Raw genomic sequence first — 21,800 nt, 5'->3', positions numbered from 1 at the left:
ATACCTGGACCCGTCACCCGAGCAGCGCTGCCAACTTAACCACGTTAACAAACGACAAAAATAAGGACCGTTTCCACAAAACTGGCACTTTATTACGCAGAACGAGCAAAGATTAATAAGAGGCACAGTTTCGTTTATTGCATTTAAAACGATTTGCCCGTTGTTTGCGTTTTACACTACACGTTTTGGGTGGTGTTGTTGGCAGCGGCTCCAGTTGTCAAATGAACACGTCAGCTGTTGATTGTATTTTTCAAAAAAACCACCCTCCGTAAACAAGACACCACTTCAACCCCCTTGCGTTGTAACATTCACGGCATCATGACGTCGCTACGCCAGAAACAAATCAGTAAGAACTTTTACTAAGTCGTTCATGTACATAACCCCACTTTCAGATGCTCTCAAACAAATGTTAAATTTAAATCAGCCCCAGACGAAATTGGCCGCCTCTGAACCGAAGTGGAAAGTACTGATTTATGACAGTGTGGGTCAAGATATTATCTCAGTTTTGATATCAGTCAAAGAATTGAGGGAGTTGGGAGTAACACTTTTTGTGTAAGGAGGCTTAAATGGGGATTTTGGTGTTTAATGAAGTTTGTTTTCATAGGCAGTTGCATTCAGATCGTGACCCTATTCCTGAAGTACCTGCGGTCTATTTTTGCGCACCGACGGAGGAGAACTTGGGTCGAATTGCTCAAGATTTCCAAAAGGGCATTTATGATATTTATCACTTGAATTTTATCTCGGCTATTTCCAGGCAGAAGCTTGAGGATTTGGCGTCTGCGGCTTTGCAGGCGAATTGTGTAGCAAATATACATAAAGTGAGACTGCCGTAAACTGTAATATTTATTTGACTATGAATTTTTTAGGTGTATGATCAATATGTCAATTTTATCTCATTAGATGATGATATGTTTATTCTTAAGAATCAAAACAGTGATGCTTTGTCATATTATGGTACATTTTCGTGATAAGTTAGTGTGGTTGTAACTTTTTTTTGTAGCTATAAACAAAGGTGACACCAAAGACACAGAAATGGATGAAATAATGGATAAAATCGTTGATTGTTTGTTCTCGGTTTTTGTAACCTTGGGTACCGTTCCCATAATAAGAAGTCCCAAAGGGAACGCCGCTGAAATGGTGGCCAAAAAACTTGATAAAAAATTACGTGAAAATTTGGCGGATGCCCGCAATAATCTACTTCATTCGGATACTCAGTCTGGTAGTTTCAATTTCCAAAGGCCCCTTTTAATAATTTTAGATAGAAATGTTGATATGGCGACACCCTTACATCATACTTGGACTTACCAGGCGCTGGCGCATGATTTGTTAAATCTGACCCTTAATAGAGTTGTGGTTGAAGAAAGTGCGTCTAGTGGAGGTTTGTTATAAATTATGACTATTATGTTGGTAACAAATTTAAAAACAAATAGGAGTTCGCGCCAAAAATCGAACTTGTGAACTAGACACAAGAGACAAATTTTGGTCAGGACATAAGGGATCCCCCTTCCCCACTGTAGCTGAAGCTATCCAAGAAGAGTTAGAACAATATAGATCCTCTGAAGAAGAAGTGAAGAAATTAAAAACGTCGATGGGAATAGATGGAGACAGCGACATAGCGCTATCTCTAGTCTCGGATAATACGGCCAAAATTACATCAGCGGTTAATTCTTTGCCACAACTTCTAGAAAAGAAAAGACTAATAGACATGCACACATCCATCGCGACAGGTAGATTTTTTATTACACCCTTATTTTATTTTATTTTTTATAAAAATTGTAGCGCTCCTCAACGGGATCAAATCGCGCAAACTCGACAACTTCTTCGAACTGGAGGAAAAAATCATGAGCAAAACTCAAGCTTTAGATAAAACCATCTACGATTTAATCGCTGACCCGGAAACCGGCACCCCTGAAGACAAAATGCGCTTGTTTATAATATTTTTCATCTGTAGCCCCCACATGGGCGACAGTGATTTGAAGCGATACGAGGCAGCTCTATCTGAAGCTGGTTGTGATTTATCCCCGATTCACTACATCAAAAGATGGAAGTAATTTCATTATTTATCAATTCCACGACTGTGTTCTAAAAACCAAAATTTTAGGAGCTACGCAAAAATGGCATCAAGTTCTAACCAATACGAAGGTGCTGGCACTAAAACCGTCAACATGTTCTCCAAATTGGTGTCCCACGGCTCTAACTTCGTAATGGAAGGCGTAAAAAACCTAGTGATTAAACGCCACGTACGTGTAAATGGCGCAGCAATTAGTATTTCTCTATTTCGACAAATTTTCAGAACCTCCCCGTCACCCGCATCGTGGACCACCTAATGGAGTTCAAAAACAGTCCCGAGATGGACGAGTACCACTACCTAGACCCGAAACAACTGCGCGTGACAGAGATCCCCAGAAACCGATCACCATTCCAAGACGCCATCGTGTTCGTAGTCGGTGGCGGCAACTACATCGAGTACCAAAACCTCGTCGACTACGCCAAACAAAAAACGTCTGCGGGGAGCACGAAACGGATAACCTACGGAAGCTCCACCCTCGCAAACGCTAAACAATTTTTAAAACAGCTTTCTTTGTTAGGCCAAGAAATTGTGTAATTTTCTATAATAAATATTTATTAACTAGAAAGGTACTTTTTTCCATATAACTGCGCTTTCTTCTCAAAAGCTGGCGATCTGATTACAGTGTTCTCCTCGTAGAAGGGGTTAAGTGAAAGTTTGATGTATGCCTCGTAAATTTCGGAGAAAAAGTTTTTAATACCGTCGTCGTTGCGATTATCGTGGACCATGACGAACCTGATGAGGCTAGCGGTGACGAAGGCTGACACAAACCACTGATTGAACTTGTCGACGGACTTGAGGTTCATGTTGTGGGTTTTCCATTTGTGTTCGTCGATCAGATCGAGGGCGGAGTGGGCGATGAACTGGTTTAAGTGGCGGTGGTCTTCTTTCTGGAAGGAGACATGTACACGATTTTTACGAAAGGGGGCACCCACCTTCGGATCTTTACTGTTGGTGAACTCCATTTCGAAAAGCGGCAGGTCTTTGTGACCCACAATAACGAAATAATAACTCCCGATCATTTTTGAAGCCTTCATGAACCCCGAATTTATTTACATTGGAGGATTTTTGACTTGACAAGTGGCATAGCAAGTAGTGAGGTTATGGAGTGGCAGCACTGCGACCCTAGATCTAAAGAAATTCGAGATTTTACGAAACATTTACTAGCTTCACATGTACAACGACAATAAATAGTTGTCGTGAAATAGTTCCAACTAGTACGATTTTTGGAAATTTGGCTAAAATTGATTTTATTGATCACGCTAGCGTTTTAGGTTGGTCGCACTGCGGCGCCAAATTGAAACCCTGTTCTTCTTATTGTGGTTCCGGGTCGTGACCATGAACTGGATCCCGTGTTTTTGCTTTCACTGTGCGCTTTTTTGGCGCCTGTTCATTTCTTCGCCTCTCTCGTGCACTTACAACCTATTGATCCGTTTTTTTCCACCCAGTAGTTTCTCTATGAAGGTCAAAATGATATCCCATGAATAAATAATGAATTTCTACAAACTCAGCCCATGAGTAATACAAACTGACCATAGTAAGTGGGAGGTGAAACAAAAACAACAAACAAACCGCAGGTGCGTGGCGTCCACAACGTGCTTCTCAGACTCTTCCATCTTTACTTACAACAAAAACCACAGGTACTTACTAAACTTATTTCACTATTAATCAGCGCTTATTGTAAAATTCCATGTGAGTCACTTTCAAGAATATGCTAAAATGTTCTTAAGTTAAGTAGAACAAGTGAAAGTGCGCGCCGACTTAAGTACAGTTGGGTCGCGGACATTTAAAGCTGTTATTCTTGTAGGGGCCAAAATGGCTTTCGGCCGCCGGATGGACGGCTGCGGCAACTTTATGAAGTACAGCCTCTTCATCGTGAACATCATCATCCTAGTACGTAATAAATGTGGCTCCAGTCCTACACACCACTAACCCTAGTCGCCTCAGACACCTATATATTATCCGTTCTCGGAGTCAGCCACTTTTACCACTTTCTAATACACCAAATGTTACTTCATTACGTGCCTAGTTCCTGCTTTATCCACGTATAGAAAGCGAAAGCTATTCATGTTCAAAATTCTTGCAGCTTGGCGGGATGATCGTGGCGGCTCTGGGTCTCTGGACCGTCATCGACCGATCCTTCGCCAACGAGCTCCTCGGGACCAACCTCTACATCGGCGCCGCCTACGTCCTCGTAATCACCGGCCTCCTAGTCATCTTCATCTCTTGTTTCGGCTGCTTCGGCGCCATCAAAGAAGTGCGCTGCATGCTGGTCACGGTACTTTCACCCTCTGGTGTCTCCCCCAACATCACTCTTTCATTTTCAGTACTTCATCGCCCTTTTTTTAATCTTCGTGACGATGTTAATCGGGGGGATCTTAGGTTACGTGTTCAGGGAGAAGGTTGACACGACGGTACGCAACGGGATGATTGGTTCCTTGAAGTCTTATGGGAACTACCAACCGGTGACGGATGCCTGGGATGAAACCCAGAGTCGCTTGATGTGTTGTGGGGTTAATGATTACAAAGACTGGAGGGACAACATTCCCGATTCTTGCTGCAAGCCGGTTCTCGGGAGGAGGCAAAGGTGCAACCTTTTGGTGGAGCACCAGAATTCGTTTACTTTGTACACGAATGGGTGCTTGGACGTGACGAAGGAGTACGTGAGGGACCATGCCGTCATTATAGGGTCGGCGGGGGTGGTGGTGGCTTGTTTAATGGTAAGCATTAAAACATCAAAAGGGGTGAAAAAATTATCGTTGGTTGCAGATTCTAGGGATGGTGTTTTCGTGTGTCTTGTTCAAGATGCTGGAGTGAGAAAATTTTTGTTAAGTAATTTAATTATGTCTTTGTATAATAAAGGTTTTTTTTTTGTACACAATGGGTTCGTTGTTTCCCAATTCCTGAATGGTTCTATTTACACGACAGTGGCGGGCCAAGGTTGCAAAAAATCAATATTTATAATGAAGTGGTGACGTAATATCGAAAATTAAAGGTGTCGATCGCACCCATGTCCCTTCCTTTCTTCTCATTCGTCACTTCCGTTTAATTTGCAATACTATTTCATCAGTTTTCTAACGGTGAAAACCACATTGTCCCAGTAATTAGTGTATTGAATCGTCTATATTTACCGAGGCAATTAAACACATGTTGTTCCAGTTCCTACATTATTGTAATTGTCAATTTCTACTTTTCTCAGACATGAAAAAGGCGCCAAAAACACCCACCGTGAAACGTGGCAACGCTGCAAAATTTTAAAATGGAAAGTTAGGTTATACCCCGTGAGAAAATTCAAGTGAAACATAATTGGGTGCTTAAATAAACCAACTTTCTTCTCCTTGTTGAAACAATACTTATTTAAAACATCCTTTTATCGTGCTTGCGTATATTTGTAGTGGGCGTCCAGTAACAAGTCATTTTATTTACTATAATTACATAATTTATAGAACAAAGTTTACAAAATGGTTGTCCGGCCTTCGGGTTTTATGTACGATCCAGTTTAGCCTTAATCAATGATTCATACAATATTATCAATACATAAACTAACGTGTCAAAACACCCTTTACTTCATACTTTTATTAACGATTGTAACATGATTGTAACAAATTAAAAAAAAATCTAGTTAACCCCGCCTCCTTTCCTGATTGGCTACCTCACTCACGTCACGTTGTCAAAACTGGTGCCCGAATGATGAAATTCATCACAAAAAAACGCGTATGTACCACCTTCTGAGTCTAACCTTGCTACCGCTCCTCTTCCAGCGCCAGTCTCCACCCCTCGACGTCGACTCCTTCACGTCCTTCTTCGGCCCCTGGACGAAAAATCGCGCGCCCCCCATCTACCCCAACGCCCAAACCGGCCGCACCGTCGACCTCTCCGAATTCTGCCTCTTCTTTGTGGCAGTGATGCTCCTGGTTATCATCCTCGGCTTGACCGCAATGTCCGTATGGTCTCTCCTTTTCAAATCCCACTACAATTTCCTCGACTGCTCTACCGAACTGGCCTATTTTGCTTTACCGGTGGCCGCTCTGTGTCTTCCGTCCGCCTGGATGGCGTTCTCGGTTCATAATGATAAGAAATCGAGGAGGTTTTTGTCGTGGGTTTTGGTGCTATTGATTTTGGCGATGGTGGTGATGGCGATCGGGGTTTACGTCGGGTTTAGCCACAAGTTGAATTTGAAACCCAGCCAGATTGAAGGAAATCCGGTTCTGGTGGAATTTAGGGGGAGTTTGAGGCGATCGATGACGTCGTATGGTGCAAAGAGTGGAAGGGTTTGGGATGATATGCAGGAGAGACTGAGGTGCTGTGGGGTTGATAATTATACGGATTGGATGGCGGTGGAGAAGCGGATTCCTGAGTCTTGTTGCTACTACAAGGAGGTAATGGGTGGTCTGATATTAGCGAATTTGTTTCTAAAATATGTTCCTGCTCATTTATTTATTTCTGATTGCTGAATGCACTTCCTTATTAACATAAAATATGCGAATTTTAATACAGTGAAATTCCGCTCATAAATAATTCATTGTGAGTGGAATTTTACAGTTTAAGTGCAAAAAATCGTGATATGTAATTTTTTACACACGTGCAAACGCGACAAACAAAAACATGTTAATTGTTTTATTTTTAAATATGAGGGACTCCATGTCACACTGAACAGCGTGGGCGCCAACACGAACCCCTGGACGATTCCACTCGACGCTCTAATGTTACTCGCTGCGCTCACATTCCGTTCTCCAAAAACAGTCGCCGTTTTGCAATTATAATCAAAACCCATAACCATTTTTTCCACCTGTCAGATCCACCACCTGAATCCCAATCATCCGATTCCTCTGCCGGCTTCCCTCCACCGACCTTGCCGCCGATTTTTCCCTCGTGTCAATGCGTAAAGTGTAACCGTTGGCAACAAATTCGCTAATATCATAACCCCACTCATCCACCGTTCGATAATTCACTAATTACCGATGTACTAACAAGTTGTCGCTAATGGCGATGGTTCCAGGCCTCCTGCCGCGATAATTCCACCTTTTCAACAGGTTGTTTGAAAATAATAACCGCGGATTTGGCCTCCCAGACGTGCCTATTCAGCGGAATCAACTGCGTTGCGTTGTATATGCAAGTAATCGTAATGAAATCGATTGTAGAAATTCGATGACGAGTTTTTGTTATTCTAGAGTTGCGCTTTCGTGCTCGTGGCCTGCATTTATTTCCACGGGAAGCGGCGTGAGGGGGCGGCGGGGTAGGCGTTTCGAAATTTTTTTACTACGTTTGTAAAAAATGCCAATTCTTTAATTTTTAAGAACTCATTTTGTTTTGTTCTGTGATCACTATAATGTACCCGAAAGCGAATAAAATTTGATTCATATAAATGTGTTCGTGGCTTTTTGGACTGGTTTTTCTACAATAAAAAGCAAATCGGTGTCGTAATGCGAACTTAACAAAGAAAATAATTCAAAGCGTAAGGTCACCGCGTTGAATTACAATCGGCTGTTTATGGTGCCTTCATACATTTTAATTTAACTACGAACTTAGCGCTTAACTAACTACTACTTGTCTAGAAATACCTAGCTTTTAATTCTAAGAGTGGAAAAGCTAATCCTTGTCAAATGTTCAGTGTTGGTTTTTGCGTATCCCTACTTTGTTAATTAATTCATTAAAATAATTATTCATTCCCGGAGGAGTGTTTTAATGGTGACTCTTTTGTACGAAATACATCTGACATTTCATTTCGTTTTTCGCAAATCATTACGAAATTTTGGAGTAAAAAAAAATCGTAATAAAATTCTATGAAACTGGGTTTGTTTGATTGTGCTTCAGAGGTACCGGAACTTCTAAGTAACTTTAGACCAATTTTTATCCAGATTTGTGGCTTCTGAAGTAAAAAATGTGGTATTTTCCTCGACCTACTTCTTCCAAATCTGGGACACATACAATACATAGCCGTGATTTATTGTGCTCGTATGTCGGGGAAAGTATTTGGTCGAAGGCCCCACGCAACCGTCACATCAACTTTCCACTTCAATTTTTTGTAACGTATTTTTTTTCCTCTTGTAAATCTCATTGCAACCCAGTTGGTTATTCATCACCCAGAGTTCGACCTGCACTAAATCCTGTTGCAACGTGAAAAGGGAGAGCTCAAAAGTAAACTGGTTTCGATATTTACAATATATATATTTATAAAATATGCGAAGTCATCACTGCTACAATAAACTAAATAAATATTGTATAACTAGAAAACTGTGTAAAAATTCTTCGAGCTGATATGAGAAACGACAATATAAAGATGAAACATATCACACAACCATTACAAATTAAATAATAAAAAAAAAATAAATAGAAAACCCGTCCCCGCCGCGTTAATTTCAACAACAACAAAAAAAATAAAAACAAAAATCTAATAAATTGGTCAACTCTCTTTAAATGGAAATTTCAACAATTAGCATACACAAACACTAAGCGTCGGAAGCAGTCTTTCAATATTTAATACAATTGTCATAACTTTAGTGTCGGAACGACAAAATTTGTACACATTTTTGTCTTGAAAGCTTAGTAGAGTACACCTTAATTATTTAAATGCGTTACATGTCATGAAATGATCGACGTCCACCAAAACTTAAAAAATAAAATTGTATCACAGACGATTGAAAAAATGGCAAACGGTGCCCCTCAGAACGAGCCCGACCTCAGCTCGCTGTCTCTATGGTCGGTGTGGAAGACCACAGTGGCTATACTTATCGAACATAGACACACGGTGATGGTACCCAAAAGAATGTAAACGGAAGTGATCAGCCAGAAAGCGAACAAGTAGAGGTTTTTATTGCAATATTGGCCCTCGGTTGGGTTGTAGTTCGGCTCGTACTCTTTGTAAACCCAAACTGAGCCTGCAACCAGCAAAATCCGGCCTCAGACATGCACGGAAAAGGCGACCGGTGTGGTCACGAATCGGTTGAGGATGTTGTGACGTCACAATCACAATCCCCGATTGGCTACCGCACCCGCCGGCTCGTCTAGCGTTAAAAACTCACCAATAATAAACCATCCAAGCATAAAGCAGTTCAGCAAAGTCTGTGTCGGCGACTGCCTCAGGCTCTCCTCCTGGCGCTCCTCCTCAGTCTGTCGAACCCTCGCCGAGAGGTGCAGCAGCTGCTTCAGCACCCCGAAGATGCCCCCCACGAGCAGATACACCGGAATGTACTCGCCCTGGGGGCAGTCGTAGAGGTACAGCAGCCCCATCACGATCATGCATATGGGGATGACAATGGTCACCCCCAGGATCACAGTGCAGCCAACTGCAATACCACGATTACGCCGAATCCCCCAAGCAAACAATACTCACGCGTTCCCAGCACTATTATGATGATGTTTTTGAGGAAGTCGATGACGCCTTTGCTCGTCTTCTGGGCTTCCCGCACGCGCCCGAAGAGAGAGTCGTACGAGGGAGGCGGGGCTGAAACGGAGTTTCAAGAAAAAAAGTGGGTTAGAAAGCGGCCGTACCGTTGGGGTTTATGGCTTCCTCGTAGCTGGGGGGCGCAGCCGTGTCCTGGGAGGTGCAGGGCAGGATGGTGGCGCCCTGGTCCTGGTACAGGGGGGGTGAGTGAATTGCCTGGTTTGTTCCACCTGTCATTGCGACGGATTCGCGAGATTGGACGTTATGGACATCACTTGAGCGGTTTTTACTACAAACAACTTTTACTTTTCGAAATTACGCTCCGCACTGCTTTAACAACTGCATCAGCCGCCATCTTCACGGCGACAGAGACGGAAAGTGTGTCAAAGCGTCAAAGTGATGTTTTGGACAGGCGACATCAGGCGACGAATGACGGAACTAAGGGATTTTGACGGGGGAAGGCAGCGGCGTTGGAAAAGGGGGGGCCTTGTGACGTACATGGGCTTTTTGGTACGCAAAATTATACAGAACCATCAATTCCAAAACAATTAGAATGAAATTTAGGGCTAGTTTTGGATACATTTTAATTAAGATTAACTTAATTACAATTTAATGAGACGTTTAGCGATGCCTGATTACGTCACGTGATACTCTAATGCTGCATTAAAAATTGAGATGCAATATAAAATTTAACTGAGCTTTTATAAATCGGTTCTATGACTTCGAAAATAAAAAAAATAAGTAATAGTGAAAAAATAAATTCTATTAAAAATGTTTACAATGATTTTACCTTTGACATCCATGTAATTTTCCAAAAATGACTTTTATTCTTTGTTTTCTATATAAAAACTTCTAATCATTATGAATTACGACTTGCAAGTAAGTAACCATGAATTTTATAAGAAACAAACATCTGATAATGAGCTATTATTGTTAACTTAACTATGCAAATTTGATATCTTATTTGTAATTATTTAAATGACCATATAAACAGCTCCCCAACTATGCGTTATCAGTGCTACAAATAGATAACTTGAAGTAAACAACAACAACTTGGTCGATTTGTAAGGAACTTTTTTTATTAAAATTACAACAGAACTCTGTTTTCTGATTAATCTTGAATCCAGAATGAAGGAGGAAAGGAAATGTAAAATTTCGGTCACGGTTTACGACGAAAATTAAGGGTGGGAGCGGAAGAGGAAGGAGCGTCCTCAGTGCGACTATCGAGTTACGAACAAGAGGAGGAGTCTAAGATTTCGATCTTGATTTACCGCAGAGTGGAAGAACAGGGGTAGAAGGAAAGGGGAAGGAGTGTCGGTGTTTCACATCAAAGCCTATTCTAGAATTGTCCCCCACTCTTGAAATATCCGTTTCCACAAAATATAATACAATTTAAACAGAAAAAATATGTAAGAACCACGGAACCGAATCTGATTTCTCGCTTACTGTCGACCTGTAAGACAATTTCAGATACAGAAAAATTCAACCAATTTTGAATTACTTAATTACAATTTACAATTTTTTTTTATCTTTGAGAGCTCTAGTAACACTTTAAATTAAACACCATAATTCTTTTAAAAATTTAAGCATATTGTAGAAAAAATAAAAAACCCATCGCACTTATCCCTTTAATAAAAAATCTAAAGGCACAACTCGATCCTTTATTTAATAGTATTGCACTTTCTTAAAACATGGAAGAATCTGCATGGTCCCGAATGCAATCTCCGTCACTGCTAACATAATCATCATCGCACACAAAATATACTCTAACCTCGCGACGAAATGCTGAAGAAAGAAAGTGTAAAGACACCCAGCGATCGTGATGAAAGTCATAAAAACCGCAACTCCCGTCACCAAATCTACAACACAGAAATTACCACTCGTCAACAATCCCACAGCCATTACCTCGCTTTCTGTCTTTAAATTTCCGATAAACTAAAATTTTTGCGATCTCTACGGCCAGCACGGTAAAAATAACGCTGGCATCTTCCTCGATGCCGGGCGTGGGGACGGCGCTCTGCCACTTCGCCGCCACCAAAATCGTCTCGCAGATGAAGAAAAGAGGGTAGTAGAACACGTTCAAGTAAATTAGACATTCAAACATCAACTCTGCATCCACTTTCATTTTGGCACCGGCTAGTACTAGTCGCGCGGGCTATTTCCAGACCAGTTAACACTTTGTGATATTTTTAGACGTCAGATGGGGGAGAAGCGGCTCGTGCATTGATGGTATTGATTTAGTGGGCTTTTGTTCTATCAGGGGGGAAATTTACCTATTTTTTTTTCTAATTGCATACAATTTAAACAATGCTTGTCGCACTAAGTTTGAATTTGCCGCCAGAGTTGACGCGCCGCGATTGGCCGGGGTGGATCCTGTCAAAACTCGGAAACCACGTGACTGCCAATTTAAGGACCGCATTTGTTTACAGTGGCATCGCAAGTGCTTATTTTTTTAATATAGCGTTTTATAGATCATAACGACGTAAAATATATGTAATTTGATGGAAGTGGAACGCTATTAATCGGGGAATTTCTTTTTTTTTTGCCTTTAATTAAGTGCAGAGAAAGTATCAAAACAAATTTTGAACCTATAATTAAAAACGTCATTTCTGGACATTCATGAAACGTAAGTTCTAATTTAATCTGCTTTACATCTTAAACATAGATCTTAAAGGAAAATTTTCCCTAACTTATTGTCGCTTTCAACAATTTTATGTAACAGCGCAACGACATTTTAGAAGTCGCGCCTAATTCGGACAACGTGATTGGCTAGCGAGGCGTGTGGGGGCAATAAAAACGACCTTATTTCTAAATGTTTTATTAAACACAAGTTATAAAATTACAACAAAAAAGTGAGTAGTTAAATAACTTAAATGGAATGAAGCTACGATCGGAACTACACAATTTAACATTCTTAAAAAATGCAATAAAAATCGGTGCAGGTTGCCATTCCATTCGGAAACTATGGATCAGTGTGGCATACGTTACAATTTCCCGAATACATAAATAAAAAAACGGCGCTTAAACAACTGAGAATATACATTTTAAGTAAAATATAAATAGAAAATTTTCCTAGTAATACAGCATATGAGGAACGAAGAGACTGCCTCGTCCTGTGTATGTGTCCAAGCAATTTAATAAAACTCCTAATTAGTGGACGACCAGTCCATATTTTCCTGCTGTGGTTGCTGCTGGTCGCTCTGTTGATTATTCTGCTGCTGCTGATTCTGTTCTTGTGCATTCTGTGTCTTTTCCTCAGACGGGCTCTTCTGCTGTTCTTTAGGCGGCGACGGCGCCTTCGGGGGCGGTTTGTTCAAGATCGGAGTAACAGTATTTTCGAATTCGTTCTTCTCTTGCCTGACCTGGGCGACGGTAACGGGTGGCGGTAGATGTTTGGGGGCATTTACGAACTTCTGCCTTGTCTGTTCAATCCACTGGTACGAATTCTTGAATGCTTGGTCGACTTTCTTCACCTCTTCTTCGTTCAAATGTGCATACTTGGGGTCGTTCGCCCTAGAACAAAGACGTACATATACAGTGCCGACTTCTCTCTATTAGACAAGGAGGTTATATGAAAATGCCAAGACGTACTTAATTAATTCTAACGCTTTCATTGTAAGTTGTAGAGATCTGGCGAAGTCCTCGATGACGTGTGGTCTCAATTCAAATTCCACTTTCCTAGTTTGAATAGGTTCACCTTTTGTTTTTAATTCGGCTAATTTGTCTTGGTACACCTGGCGGTTGCACTCCTCGCCTTCTTCATATAACCAATTTTCCATATCGTCTAAGTGTTTGAGTAGAACGGAACGCTCGTTTTCTAGTATGAAAGGTGCTAATTCGTCGTCTGAGGAAAGTTTTCCACGGAGTTCGTACACGTACTCTTCAAATGCGTTCCGTGCATCGGCCCTCTCCTTCTCCTGTCTATCGGCTGCTATCATTTTGAATTCTTGCTCTGTATACTGATTGATTTCGACTTGCGAGAAACCGGCGGTGAGAGATTCAATAGGTAATTCGATACTCTTCAAGACTTGCTTCTTTTTCTTTTCTTTATCAGCATCCTGGAATAGCCGCATTAATTAATAAGCGAGTTTTTAATTGTCTTCAAAAAAAAAAAAAAATAGTAAGTGTGCAGACACAAACATACAACGAACACAGACCACGTCCATTACCTTATTCCCCAAAAGCGGCTGCAAACTTAGTGAAGGAGCTGGTGGTGTAACAACTACACACTTTTAGTTTAGTGATGACGCATCCTACCGACTGCGCCATGACTAAACCAACCCACTCTCACACCTCTCGCCACACCACAGCACAAACACAACCTCTACCTCAGTGATGGAATACCAACCAGGAAAAAACAAAAACAAGCTTTACGCTGCAATGAACAACAAAGAAAAGGACAACAAACGAAATCTCGTGCCAATTCGGATCGTGTGGGTTCATGATGATGATTTTACCACAACACAAAACAGTGAACGAAAATATGCCAGGCCAGCGTTGCCGGGATCGAATGCGTACCCCGCTGAACCAGGCAGAAATTTTCTTCGTCCAGCTCGTGCTGGAGCCTACCTCAGGAGCAGCATTGGTAACGCCGTCGGCCATCGTCGCGTCGACGTCGTTCTGGTGTTCGGTCGAGTTTTGGTTCGGCGGTGGCTGCTGCTGCTGCTGCTGCTGTTGGTTGTTCTGCTGTTGTTGCTGGTTTTCTTCGCCGTTTTCGGCCTCGGACGACTCTTTCGCCTCGAATAGGGACGCGCTCGACACCGTCATTATGCCGTGGAGGTTGATCCGGACTTTGACCTTCACTTTCTGCGGCTTGCCCTCGGCGTTCGGGCGGATGTCCTTCACGATCCAGGTGCCTGGGGACCAGATTTATTTGTATCTTTAAGTGACGGTGTGGGACGTCGGTGGTTTAATTCAAGGAAAAAAATACATATCGATGATTTCAAATCCACATCTCACAATTTCCAAAAAAAACTTTAAGAAATCCGGAACCCGGAATCTTATCCCGGGTCGTCGAATTTTAAATCTAGTTTTTAACTATGACTTGACTGAACCAATACTTTTTCGAAGGGATCGTTTTGTGAAATTTTTAGGATTTACACTATGTCAAGTTATGTCGTTTAAACGGACTTCGATTTACCTGAAAATTGCTCTATTTATTAATTTGACCCTCCTGAATCAAAATTTTAATGCTCGACACTTCTGAAAAATGCCACCGTCCAATAAATCTCTTTGTTAATTCCAAAAAAACGTAAAATCCGGCCCGAAAAATCAATCAATGCGACTAAAAAACTTCAAAAAAATTGAATAGCGAAAACCGGAATCTTATGCCGTTCTAGAGTTACGGGTCGTCAAATTTGAAATTTGGTTTTTGATTATAACTTTAGAAAGATTCCGTCCGATTGGTGCTAGAAACGGACTCTGTGGTACCAAATTAGTCTAGAAACCGAATTTTAGTTGGATCAAATGTACGCAGAATCTGACCTGAAAATCAACCAATGCGACTAAACAACTTCAAGAAATCGAATCGTTTTTGAGTACGAGTTAGAGAAAGATTTCGCTTAAAATGGTAAAAATATTTAACATCTGATGCCAGAAATGGAGTCAACTGTGCAAAATTAACCTAAAAACCGCATTTCAGACAGACTGGATTTTTTTTTACTTCATTTTTTCGCATTGCGAAATTTTTAAGATTTAGATCATGTCAAGCTAATTGGCTAAAACGGACTCCGATTCGTCTGAAAATTGCGTTCTATGCGAATTTAACCCTCTTGAACAAAAATCAGAGCTCAAAAGATGTCATCGGGACCTCCTCGTTTGTTTTTTTAATTTTCCAAAACTCGACACTTGCGGAAAATGCAAAACCCGTCTAGCAACCGATTTTTTTTATTGATAACTTTTTTTTGCTTGAGACCATCGATATACTGAAAATGAATCTACAGCCCACTGCTTTCCCGTCCTTCGACCCCCGCAAACCATACTCACCGATATGCTTATCCGGATACGGCACGTTGCCCGTGTACAGCGCCCGGATCGAGAACGGCTCCTGCCTGTAAAACGTCAACATCTTCGAGTACGGCACACTATGATTAACCGGGAACGCCTCAATCTCCCCCGCCGCCTCCCCGTCGTTACTAGCGTCCCAGGACACCGACACCGCGTAGTTCTGCACGTCCTTGACGCTGAACTCCCTCACCCTCACCGCCGGCGAGAGCATCGCGCACTGCAGAGCGCATCCCCTGCTCACCGCCTCGTCCTGGTTCAGCGTGGTGCTCGGCACCTTCTTGAACACCTTCTCGATCAGCTGCTTGATCGCCGGTATCCTGCTCGACCCGCCCACGATCTCCACCGAATGTATCTCGTCGAGCTTGAGCTCGGACAACGCCAGGCACTGCTTCAGCGTGATTTCGGCTCTTTGGAACAGCGGCGCGCACAACTCCTCCATCTCGGCGCGCTTGATGCTGCTGTGCACGTCCTTGTCGTTCATGAAGCACTCGATGTTGAGCGGCAGCGTGGTCGAGTTGGCCGACATTTGTTTTTTGACTTTTTCGACCTCGGCGAGGAGGCGCAGGAAAGCGCGAGGGTTCGATTTGGCGTCCATTTTGTATTTGGTCTGGAAATCTTTGCAGAAGTGGTCGGCGAGCGCGAGGTCGAAGTCTCGGCCGCCGAGGTGGGGGTCGGACGCGGTGGCTATCATCCGGAGTCTGTCTTTGTTGAAGGCGCAAGCGAACACCTGCAGGGAGGAATGGCCGCAGTCGACGAACACCACGTTCCGGGGCTTGTCTTCCGGACCGGGCAAGTCCTGCTTGTAGATGCCGTAAGACAAGGCCGTGGCGGTGGTTTCGTTGAAGAGTCTAAGTACGTTCAAGCCTGGAAACGACGACAACGATCAAGTTTAATAAATAAGGAAGAAATTATTGCTGTTTTTTTTTTACTTTCTGAGCGTTAAGTTAATCAAGTACACATATATTTTTTAATTTTCTAAAATAAAATACTCCTGCACTTGTGATGCATGAATCCGTGTTGAGTTTTTACCCTAGACATCCAGATTTTTGGAAAAAAAAATTATAAAACAGAACTTTCACCAGAAAACTCACGTTCTGAAAATGGTGAGAAACGACGATTGTCAGTTTTATAGATCGCTATTTATGGGGTGCGTTAGATTTATAGAATTATGATGTTTACTCTTGTCGTTATTCATGAGATCGAACATAAAAATCATTGCCTTCATAAAAAAGAAGTTATCAATGTTTTTATTGTGTTTATATGGTTTATATGAGTCCCGCGAGTCCTTGCTGTCACAAAATGGAGCATTTTCGATAAACTTCCACTGCGTCAAATTTATCCTGTTATCATTTCGACCAGACAACTTTAGAAGCTACAAGAATGGAATTTCTGGCGACCGTTCAAATAAAACAGCGTGTTAGTTGAACAAAAAACTGAATACTTTTATGCTTCATTTATTTCAAATGAAACGGAACACTGTCATTTTCCATTCAGTAGGTCACATTCCGGTCAGATTCTCACGTGAAAAGTTTCACTTTTTTCCTGGGGCTAAATTTCGGGCGGATGTTTATGTAAGTTCTCACTGACAACGAAAGTTTCGTTACATCAATAGGCATAAGACAGATCCGACGAGTTTCGAGATGTTTGTGATTTATTATATCAACGTCGATGTTGTAATTGAATAAGGGTTTTAAGTTTGCTATTTCAGTCAAAGCGTTCCGCTCTGTATAACAGCTTTATTTAGTTGATAAAGGTATGTCGCGCACCTCCAAAATTAATGTACGAGTAATACTGGCGAAAAGTTCATTGAAATTTTATCGGTAAACACTAAAATTTAACTATGTTATTTATTTGTTGTAAAAATTTAAAATTATGTTTACCATAAACACAAGCGTCCCCGTTATATCCCAACTTCGTTCGATTTATTAAGCTAAGCTAAAGCTAGCATTAGACACTTTCAATGTATTCTGTCTGCACAAACATCTTGATCCTGTTAAGATGTCGAGGTTTTGCTATAGATGGCGCCACTCCAAGTGTTTCATGACGTTTACATTTTTTTCACATATCTAAGGAAGTTTATCAGAATAAATCATTATAAAATAATCTCAGCAATTCCAGTTAACTGACTCATTTTTTGTGAGGCCATCTATATCAAATTCTTTTTTTTTTTTCGAGTATGAGTATCCCCATAACGTTATTATAAAGATATGTATGTAATGTTATGTTCGAATGAGTTTTTCCTTTATAAAATTTTGTGATGACGTCATCAACAGTTTTTTTAAGAACACGAAGTATCAATTTCGATATGAAGTGAGCATTCATTAATTTTTTTGAATCACCCTGCATATGCAAATCCAAAAAATATGAATGGAACGATAAATTACAAGTACAGACTCATCATATTTTCTAAATTTTAGATAGTATTTATTCGACAAAATTTTGAGATGACGTCATCAATTTTTTAGGGGAGTGGGGAAACAAATATATTTTGTTTAAATTTTTGACGATGTTTACGATAATTTTAAAATGTCTGCAAAATTTAAAATTACGAGCATTTGCAGATTCAAAATGTATTTATTTATAAGATTTCGATTTTTTTTTTCAAAAATCAATTTTAAAGTGACGTCATCAGGCTGGTTAGTGTTTTACCATCTACATGATATTCATAATATACATAAAATTTGACAACAATCAGTCTGGTACTTTTTAAGATTATCTGTCCAACAAAAATCCACACAAGCAGCGGGCAGACAGAAACGGGAGACCTATTTTTTCGTTATCTAATGTTCAATAAACGTCACGAAAATATGAAAGGAGCTAATCACCCGATACTTTAAATAGCAGTAACATAATTTAAATCGGATCTGTCGTATGCAAGTAAATAAAATTTACAAAGCCTTTAAGTTTGTTCAAACACAATATATCAAACAACCAAAAAGTGACAATAAAGAAGTCTTTACATAGTTTTAAAAAATTGAGATAAAACTGCAATATATGAAATAATATTTATTACCTAGAATTAAAATCGATGATATCCTTATCAATCAAATTGACTTATGATTTAGCAAAAAAATCCGAATGCTTTGTCGTATCAAATTGAATACGTGATTTCAACAATATCGACAGGACTTCCCTCGTCCGAACAATACAGTCCAATAAATCCCGTTTTTTCGAAAATTTGATTTAACGAACTTTTATTTGTGATAATCTCTATACATTAACGACTACCAGTAAGAGTGTAAGAAGCTATGCCATTCTATAAATGTTTTAACACCCTATATATTTTTTTGTGTTTGCTTACATCAATTTTTTTTTATGACACTAAATTTTTTTAGAGATCATACGTCTGTGATTCGAACGCATTATGGTACGAAAACACACTCTATTTTCCCACCCATAATATAAAACGGATTAACGGTTGTTCGGGAAGAATCTCAAGCCGGATTCATAAACAACAAGTACATGAGTATGTTGTCTTATAAAATTTTCCTTTAAAAAGTTCACTATGTACTCCTTTTTATTTTTTCCTTTAACTAAATATATTAAGAATTACGGATTATCCTCTGGAAACAGCAAACACAACAATAATTATTATTGCAACATCAATCAATACGCATTTTCTCAAGATTCTTCCTTCTCTCATTATAAAGTACTTAAACCGAGATAACAAATTTCATAACAATTATCATACCAACATTTTTTTATAATTGCGGTTCACGCAGTTACACACAAGACAACACTGTCACGAAAATGATATCGTATTACGTAATACAATACGTTCTCATAAGGAAGGTTAAGAACAAGGAAACGTCGTGACTTTGAATTGACTTTACTACAAAACCCTTTGAAGTAGCGTGCGATATTTTTAATTATACACGTTAATGACAAAAAATGAGGTTAAACAATAATGTTATCACGTTAAAACTATCCACACATTATCGTTTATGCATACAACAATTTTACAAAGCGGTGAACACCAATAGAAATTTGTTATTTTAGCGCGCTGGTTCTGATTGGATATGATTACTAGTCCTTGTCAGACAAATATGTAACCATATATTTACTACGTGCGCAACAAAAAGGAAACTGATAAAAAACCAAATTTAATGACATATTTTAGAGTGCATCGAAATATCAAAACGGCATTGTCGCCACGAAGTTTTTATTTCATATTGTTATTATCATTTTGTAGAGTGAATCAGATGTAATTATTTAATTGGCGCTGCGTTTGAACCGTTATTAATAACACTTTCATCGCCAACGATTACTAACCTTCAAATATTTGTGTCACATTTTGGCAAAATTTTCCGTAATTCGTCTAAAAGTGACTAAATGATTCATTCAAAAATTATACACTCATAATGTCTCAATAAAGTCGTCGGAGTGCACACGGATGCACAGATGAGTATTTGTTGTGATATAATAGTTACTTATGTTACAATAATGAATTTTATTTATCTTTTAGCTTTGAAATGATGTTAATGTTTTAAAACGGTCAAAAATATCTTTTAATTTTAAAATCTAACAAGATTATGAAAGAAATAATGGTGTGCAAATATTAGTCACCACTAAGTATTCTGACATTGTGAAACTAACTCATGACGTCAACAGAAAAATTAAAAACTGATGAAGTGGAAATTAATTCGATTTTGAATACACCTTTCTGTCTTTTTCAATTTTTGATTCATACCAACCACAAATGTGTCAAAATGGTGAAACTTTCAGAAAATAAAAAACCAAACACTTGAATAACACCATACCAACCACAAACACCCACTTACCGGCTATAGCAGCAGAATCTAGAAGCGCCTTCCGCTCACTGTTAGTAAAATATGAAGGAACAGAAATCACACAATCATTAATAGGAGTCTGAAGCGCCGTCGAGGAAACATCCTTAAGCTTCGTCAGCAACATCGCCAAACACTGCTCTGGCGAAAACACGTGTTCCTCGTTCAAATAATGAACCTGAAACCAGCTCGATCAGCCTCGAACCTCCTTCACCCCTTAACCCACCTTAATCCCGATTTTCCCCTGCGGCGCCTCTATCACATTGAAGGGCATCATCTGCAGCTCTCTTTGCACGTGCGGGTCCCTGTACTTCCTCCCGATCAGCCTCTTCAGCCCGTACACTGTATTCTTCATGTTGGTCACCTGCTGGTTCTTGGCCGCCACCCCCAGAATGCGGTTCTTCTCTGAGAAGGCGATGCATGACCTAAAACAGAGCATTAGTCGCCCACAAACGCCAAATCAGGAGGTGAGCACAATGCTCATATAAGGCGACGGATTGGTCGGGACAAGGCTATGGGTGATGTCATGGGCACGGTACTCACGGTGTGGCCCGCAGACTATAGTCGTTGGCGATGGTCTCGATGCCGCCGGCTTTGGCGACGGCGACATAGCAGGACTCGTTCCCCAGGTCTATGCCGATGACTGACATTGCCGCCATGGTGGGTTCCGCTGGGTCGATGGGCTGTCAGACGTCTACGTACGGTCGCGAAAACGCTAGCTTAACTCACACACGCACCACAAACGCTAAAATTCGTGTTTTCTTATCACCAGGAGGTACGACGTGCCGGTGATTTCGCTCGGTCACTTGCAGCTCGTGCTCGCTGATTTTAACTAACTGTTGCCAACTGACAGAAACGCAAGGTTACTGTTTCTGGAAGGTTCCAGAAGCGCGCCGTCTTTGTTTGGCGCGTTGGGGAGAGTGCGTGGGAGTGAGAGGACGGAGAAAGGGTGGGCTGGCGGGTTTCTAGAAAATCGAGGGAATTCGCGAAAAGAAGGGAGATTTCGTGATTGATTGAGGGTATTTTCGGCGTTGGAAGGGCGCCAGGGTATTTCGAGGAGATGAGCGTTAATTTTTAATGCGGAGTTTGATTCGCGAATAAATGCGATCGAGTTGGCGGGATACTTTGTTTCTGACGGTTTGTGAACAGGAAGAGCCGGGTTCACTTGACTAGTAAAACGGTTAAAAGTGCGCGGCGCTCCGCCTACCGTTTCAAGGACGGCTGAATCAGTTATTTTTTATTGAAAAAGGAAACAATAGCAGCAGTAAATGAATAATCGAAAAAGAAAAAACGTTTTAATTAGAACGTCAGCGGAAATTTCTAGAAAAAGTCGCATAAAACACCAAAAGACATTTTTCGACCTCGACGAAATAATTGTATTATCGCCTTTAATGCAGTTCGATTCCGGCTACAGTCTTAGATCATATAATATTATTATATGATCTAAGGCTACAGTACGCTTTATTTTTATCATTTGAAAAACACGGTCACGCTCGATTCATATATTCACATTCACATATTATGCAATTTATCTATTATTCGCCTGGAAAGTCAT

At 40.6% G+C, this 21,800-nt stretch overlaps 7 protein-coding genes across 8 annotated transcripts; 3 read left to right on the top strand and 4 right to left on the bottom strand.

Moving 5' to 3' along the window:
- The first annotated feature begins 39 nt into the window (after positions 1 to 39).
- Slh (SLY-1 homologous) lies at positions 40 to 2,636 on the top strand. The gene is made up of 9 exons (XM_064071626.1): positions 40 to 346; positions 393 to 552; positions 605 to 818; positions 867 to 954; positions 1,001 to 1,378; positions 1,431 to 1,727; positions 1,780 to 2,047; positions 2,102 to 2,240; positions 2,294 to 2,636. Exons 1-9 carry the CDS (start codon positions 319 to 321, stop codon positions 2,603 to 2,605), a joined length of 1,884 nt encoding a protein of 627 aa, XP_063927696.1. The 5' UTR covers positions 40 to 318; the 3' UTR covers positions 2,606 to 2,636.
- Positions 2,606 to 3,424, bottom strand: Trs20 (TRAPP subunit 20). Its single transcript, XM_064071633.1, has 2 exons — positions 3,004 to 3,424; positions 2,606 to 2,958 (listed from the first exon to the last, which is right to left on the bottom strand). Exons 1-2 carry the CDS (start codon positions 3,103 to 3,105, stop codon positions 2,626 to 2,628), a joined length of 435 nt encoding a protein of 144 aa, XP_063927703.1. The 5' UTR covers positions 3,106 to 3,424; the 3' UTR covers positions 2,606 to 2,625.
- Positions 3,425 to 3,486: 62 nt separating this feature from the next.
- Positions 3,487 to 4,949, top strand: LOC135140892 (CD151 antigen-like). The gene is made up of 5 exons (XM_064071632.1): positions 3,487 to 3,708; positions 3,876 to 3,961; positions 4,155 to 4,346; positions 4,396 to 4,788; positions 4,838 to 4,949. Exons 2-5 carry the CDS (start codon positions 3,884 to 3,886, stop codon positions 4,883 to 4,885), a joined length of 711 nt encoding a protein of 236 aa, XP_063927702.1. The 5' UTR covers positions 3,487 to 3,708; positions 3,876 to 3,883; the 3' UTR covers positions 4,886 to 4,949.
- A 771-nt stretch (positions 4,950 to 5,720) lies between these two features.
- On the top strand, positions 5,721 to 7,341 carry LOC135140925 (tetraspanin-9-like). The gene is made up of 4 exons (XM_064071666.1): positions 5,721 to 5,782; positions 5,830 to 6,447; positions 7,068 to 7,184; positions 7,240 to 7,341. Exons 1-4 carry the CDS (start codon positions 5,756 to 5,758, stop codon positions 7,306 to 7,308), a joined length of 831 nt encoding a protein of 276 aa, XP_063927736.1. The 5' UTR covers positions 5,721 to 5,755; the 3' UTR covers positions 7,309 to 7,341.
- An 874-nt stretch (positions 7,342 to 8,215) lies between these two features.
- Positions 8,216 to 10,006, bottom strand: LOC135140926 (transmembrane protein 272-like). Its single transcript, XM_064071667.1, has 4 exons — positions 9,560 to 10,006; positions 9,402 to 9,512; positions 9,091 to 9,354; positions 8,216 to 8,946 (listed from the first exon to the last, which is right to left on the bottom strand). Exons 1-4 carry the CDS (start codon positions 9,687 to 9,689, stop codon positions 8,732 to 8,734), a joined length of 720 nt encoding a protein of 239 aa, XP_063927737.1. The 5' UTR covers positions 9,690 to 10,006; the 3' UTR covers positions 8,216 to 8,731.
- A 1,093-nt stretch (positions 10,007 to 11,099) lies between these two features.
- LOC135140962 (uncharacterized) lies at positions 11,100 to 11,616 on the bottom strand. Its single transcript, XM_064071722.1, has 2 exons — positions 11,358 to 11,616; positions 11,100 to 11,311 (listed from the first exon to the last, which is right to left on the bottom strand). The coding sequence occupies exons 1-2, from the start codon at positions 11,575 to 11,577 to the stop codon at positions 11,118 to 11,120; spliced, it is 414 nt and encodes a 137-aa protein (XP_063927792.1). The 5' UTR covers positions 11,578 to 11,616; the 3' UTR covers positions 11,100 to 11,117.
- Positions 11,617 to 12,254: 638 nt separating this feature from the next.
- Positions 12,255 to 21,112, bottom strand: LOC135140943 (heat shock 70 kDa protein 4). 2 transcript variants are annotated; one of them, XM_064071695.1, is made up of 7 exons: positions 20,789 to 21,112; positions 20,472 to 20,670; positions 20,240 to 20,423; positions 15,438 to 16,322; positions 13,971 to 14,308; positions 13,044 to 13,510; positions 12,255 to 12,965 (listed from the first exon to the last, which is right to left on the bottom strand). In XM_064071695.1, exons 1-7 carry the CDS (start codon positions 20,902 to 20,904, stop codon positions 12,599 to 12,601), a joined length of 2,556 nt encoding a protein of 851 aa, XP_063927765.1. In that variant the 5' UTR covers positions 20,905 to 21,112; the 3' UTR covers positions 12,255 to 12,598. The 2 variants fall into 2 exon arrangements, with proteins under 2 accessions (XP_063927765.1, XP_063927766.1); XM_064071696.1 differs by having other exon boundaries at positions 14,022 to 14,308; positions 20,789 to 21,111.
- Positions 21,113 to 21,800: the final 688 nt, after the last annotated feature.

The sequence above is a fragment of the Zophobas morio genome, unplaced genomic scaffold (genome assembly GCF_036711695.1).
Source record: "Zophobas morio isolate AGI-343-1 ecotype UQ-CSIRO unplaced genomic scaffold, CSIRO_AGI_Zmor_V1 ptg000041l, whole genome shotgun sequence".
In the NCBI taxonomy this organism is placed as follows: domain Eukaryota; kingdom Metazoa; phylum Arthropoda; class Insecta; order Coleoptera; family Tenebrionidae; genus Zophobas; species Zophobas morio.
Note: the sequence above shows the minus strand (reverse complement) of the source record. Positions and strands in the feature narration are given on the sequence as shown.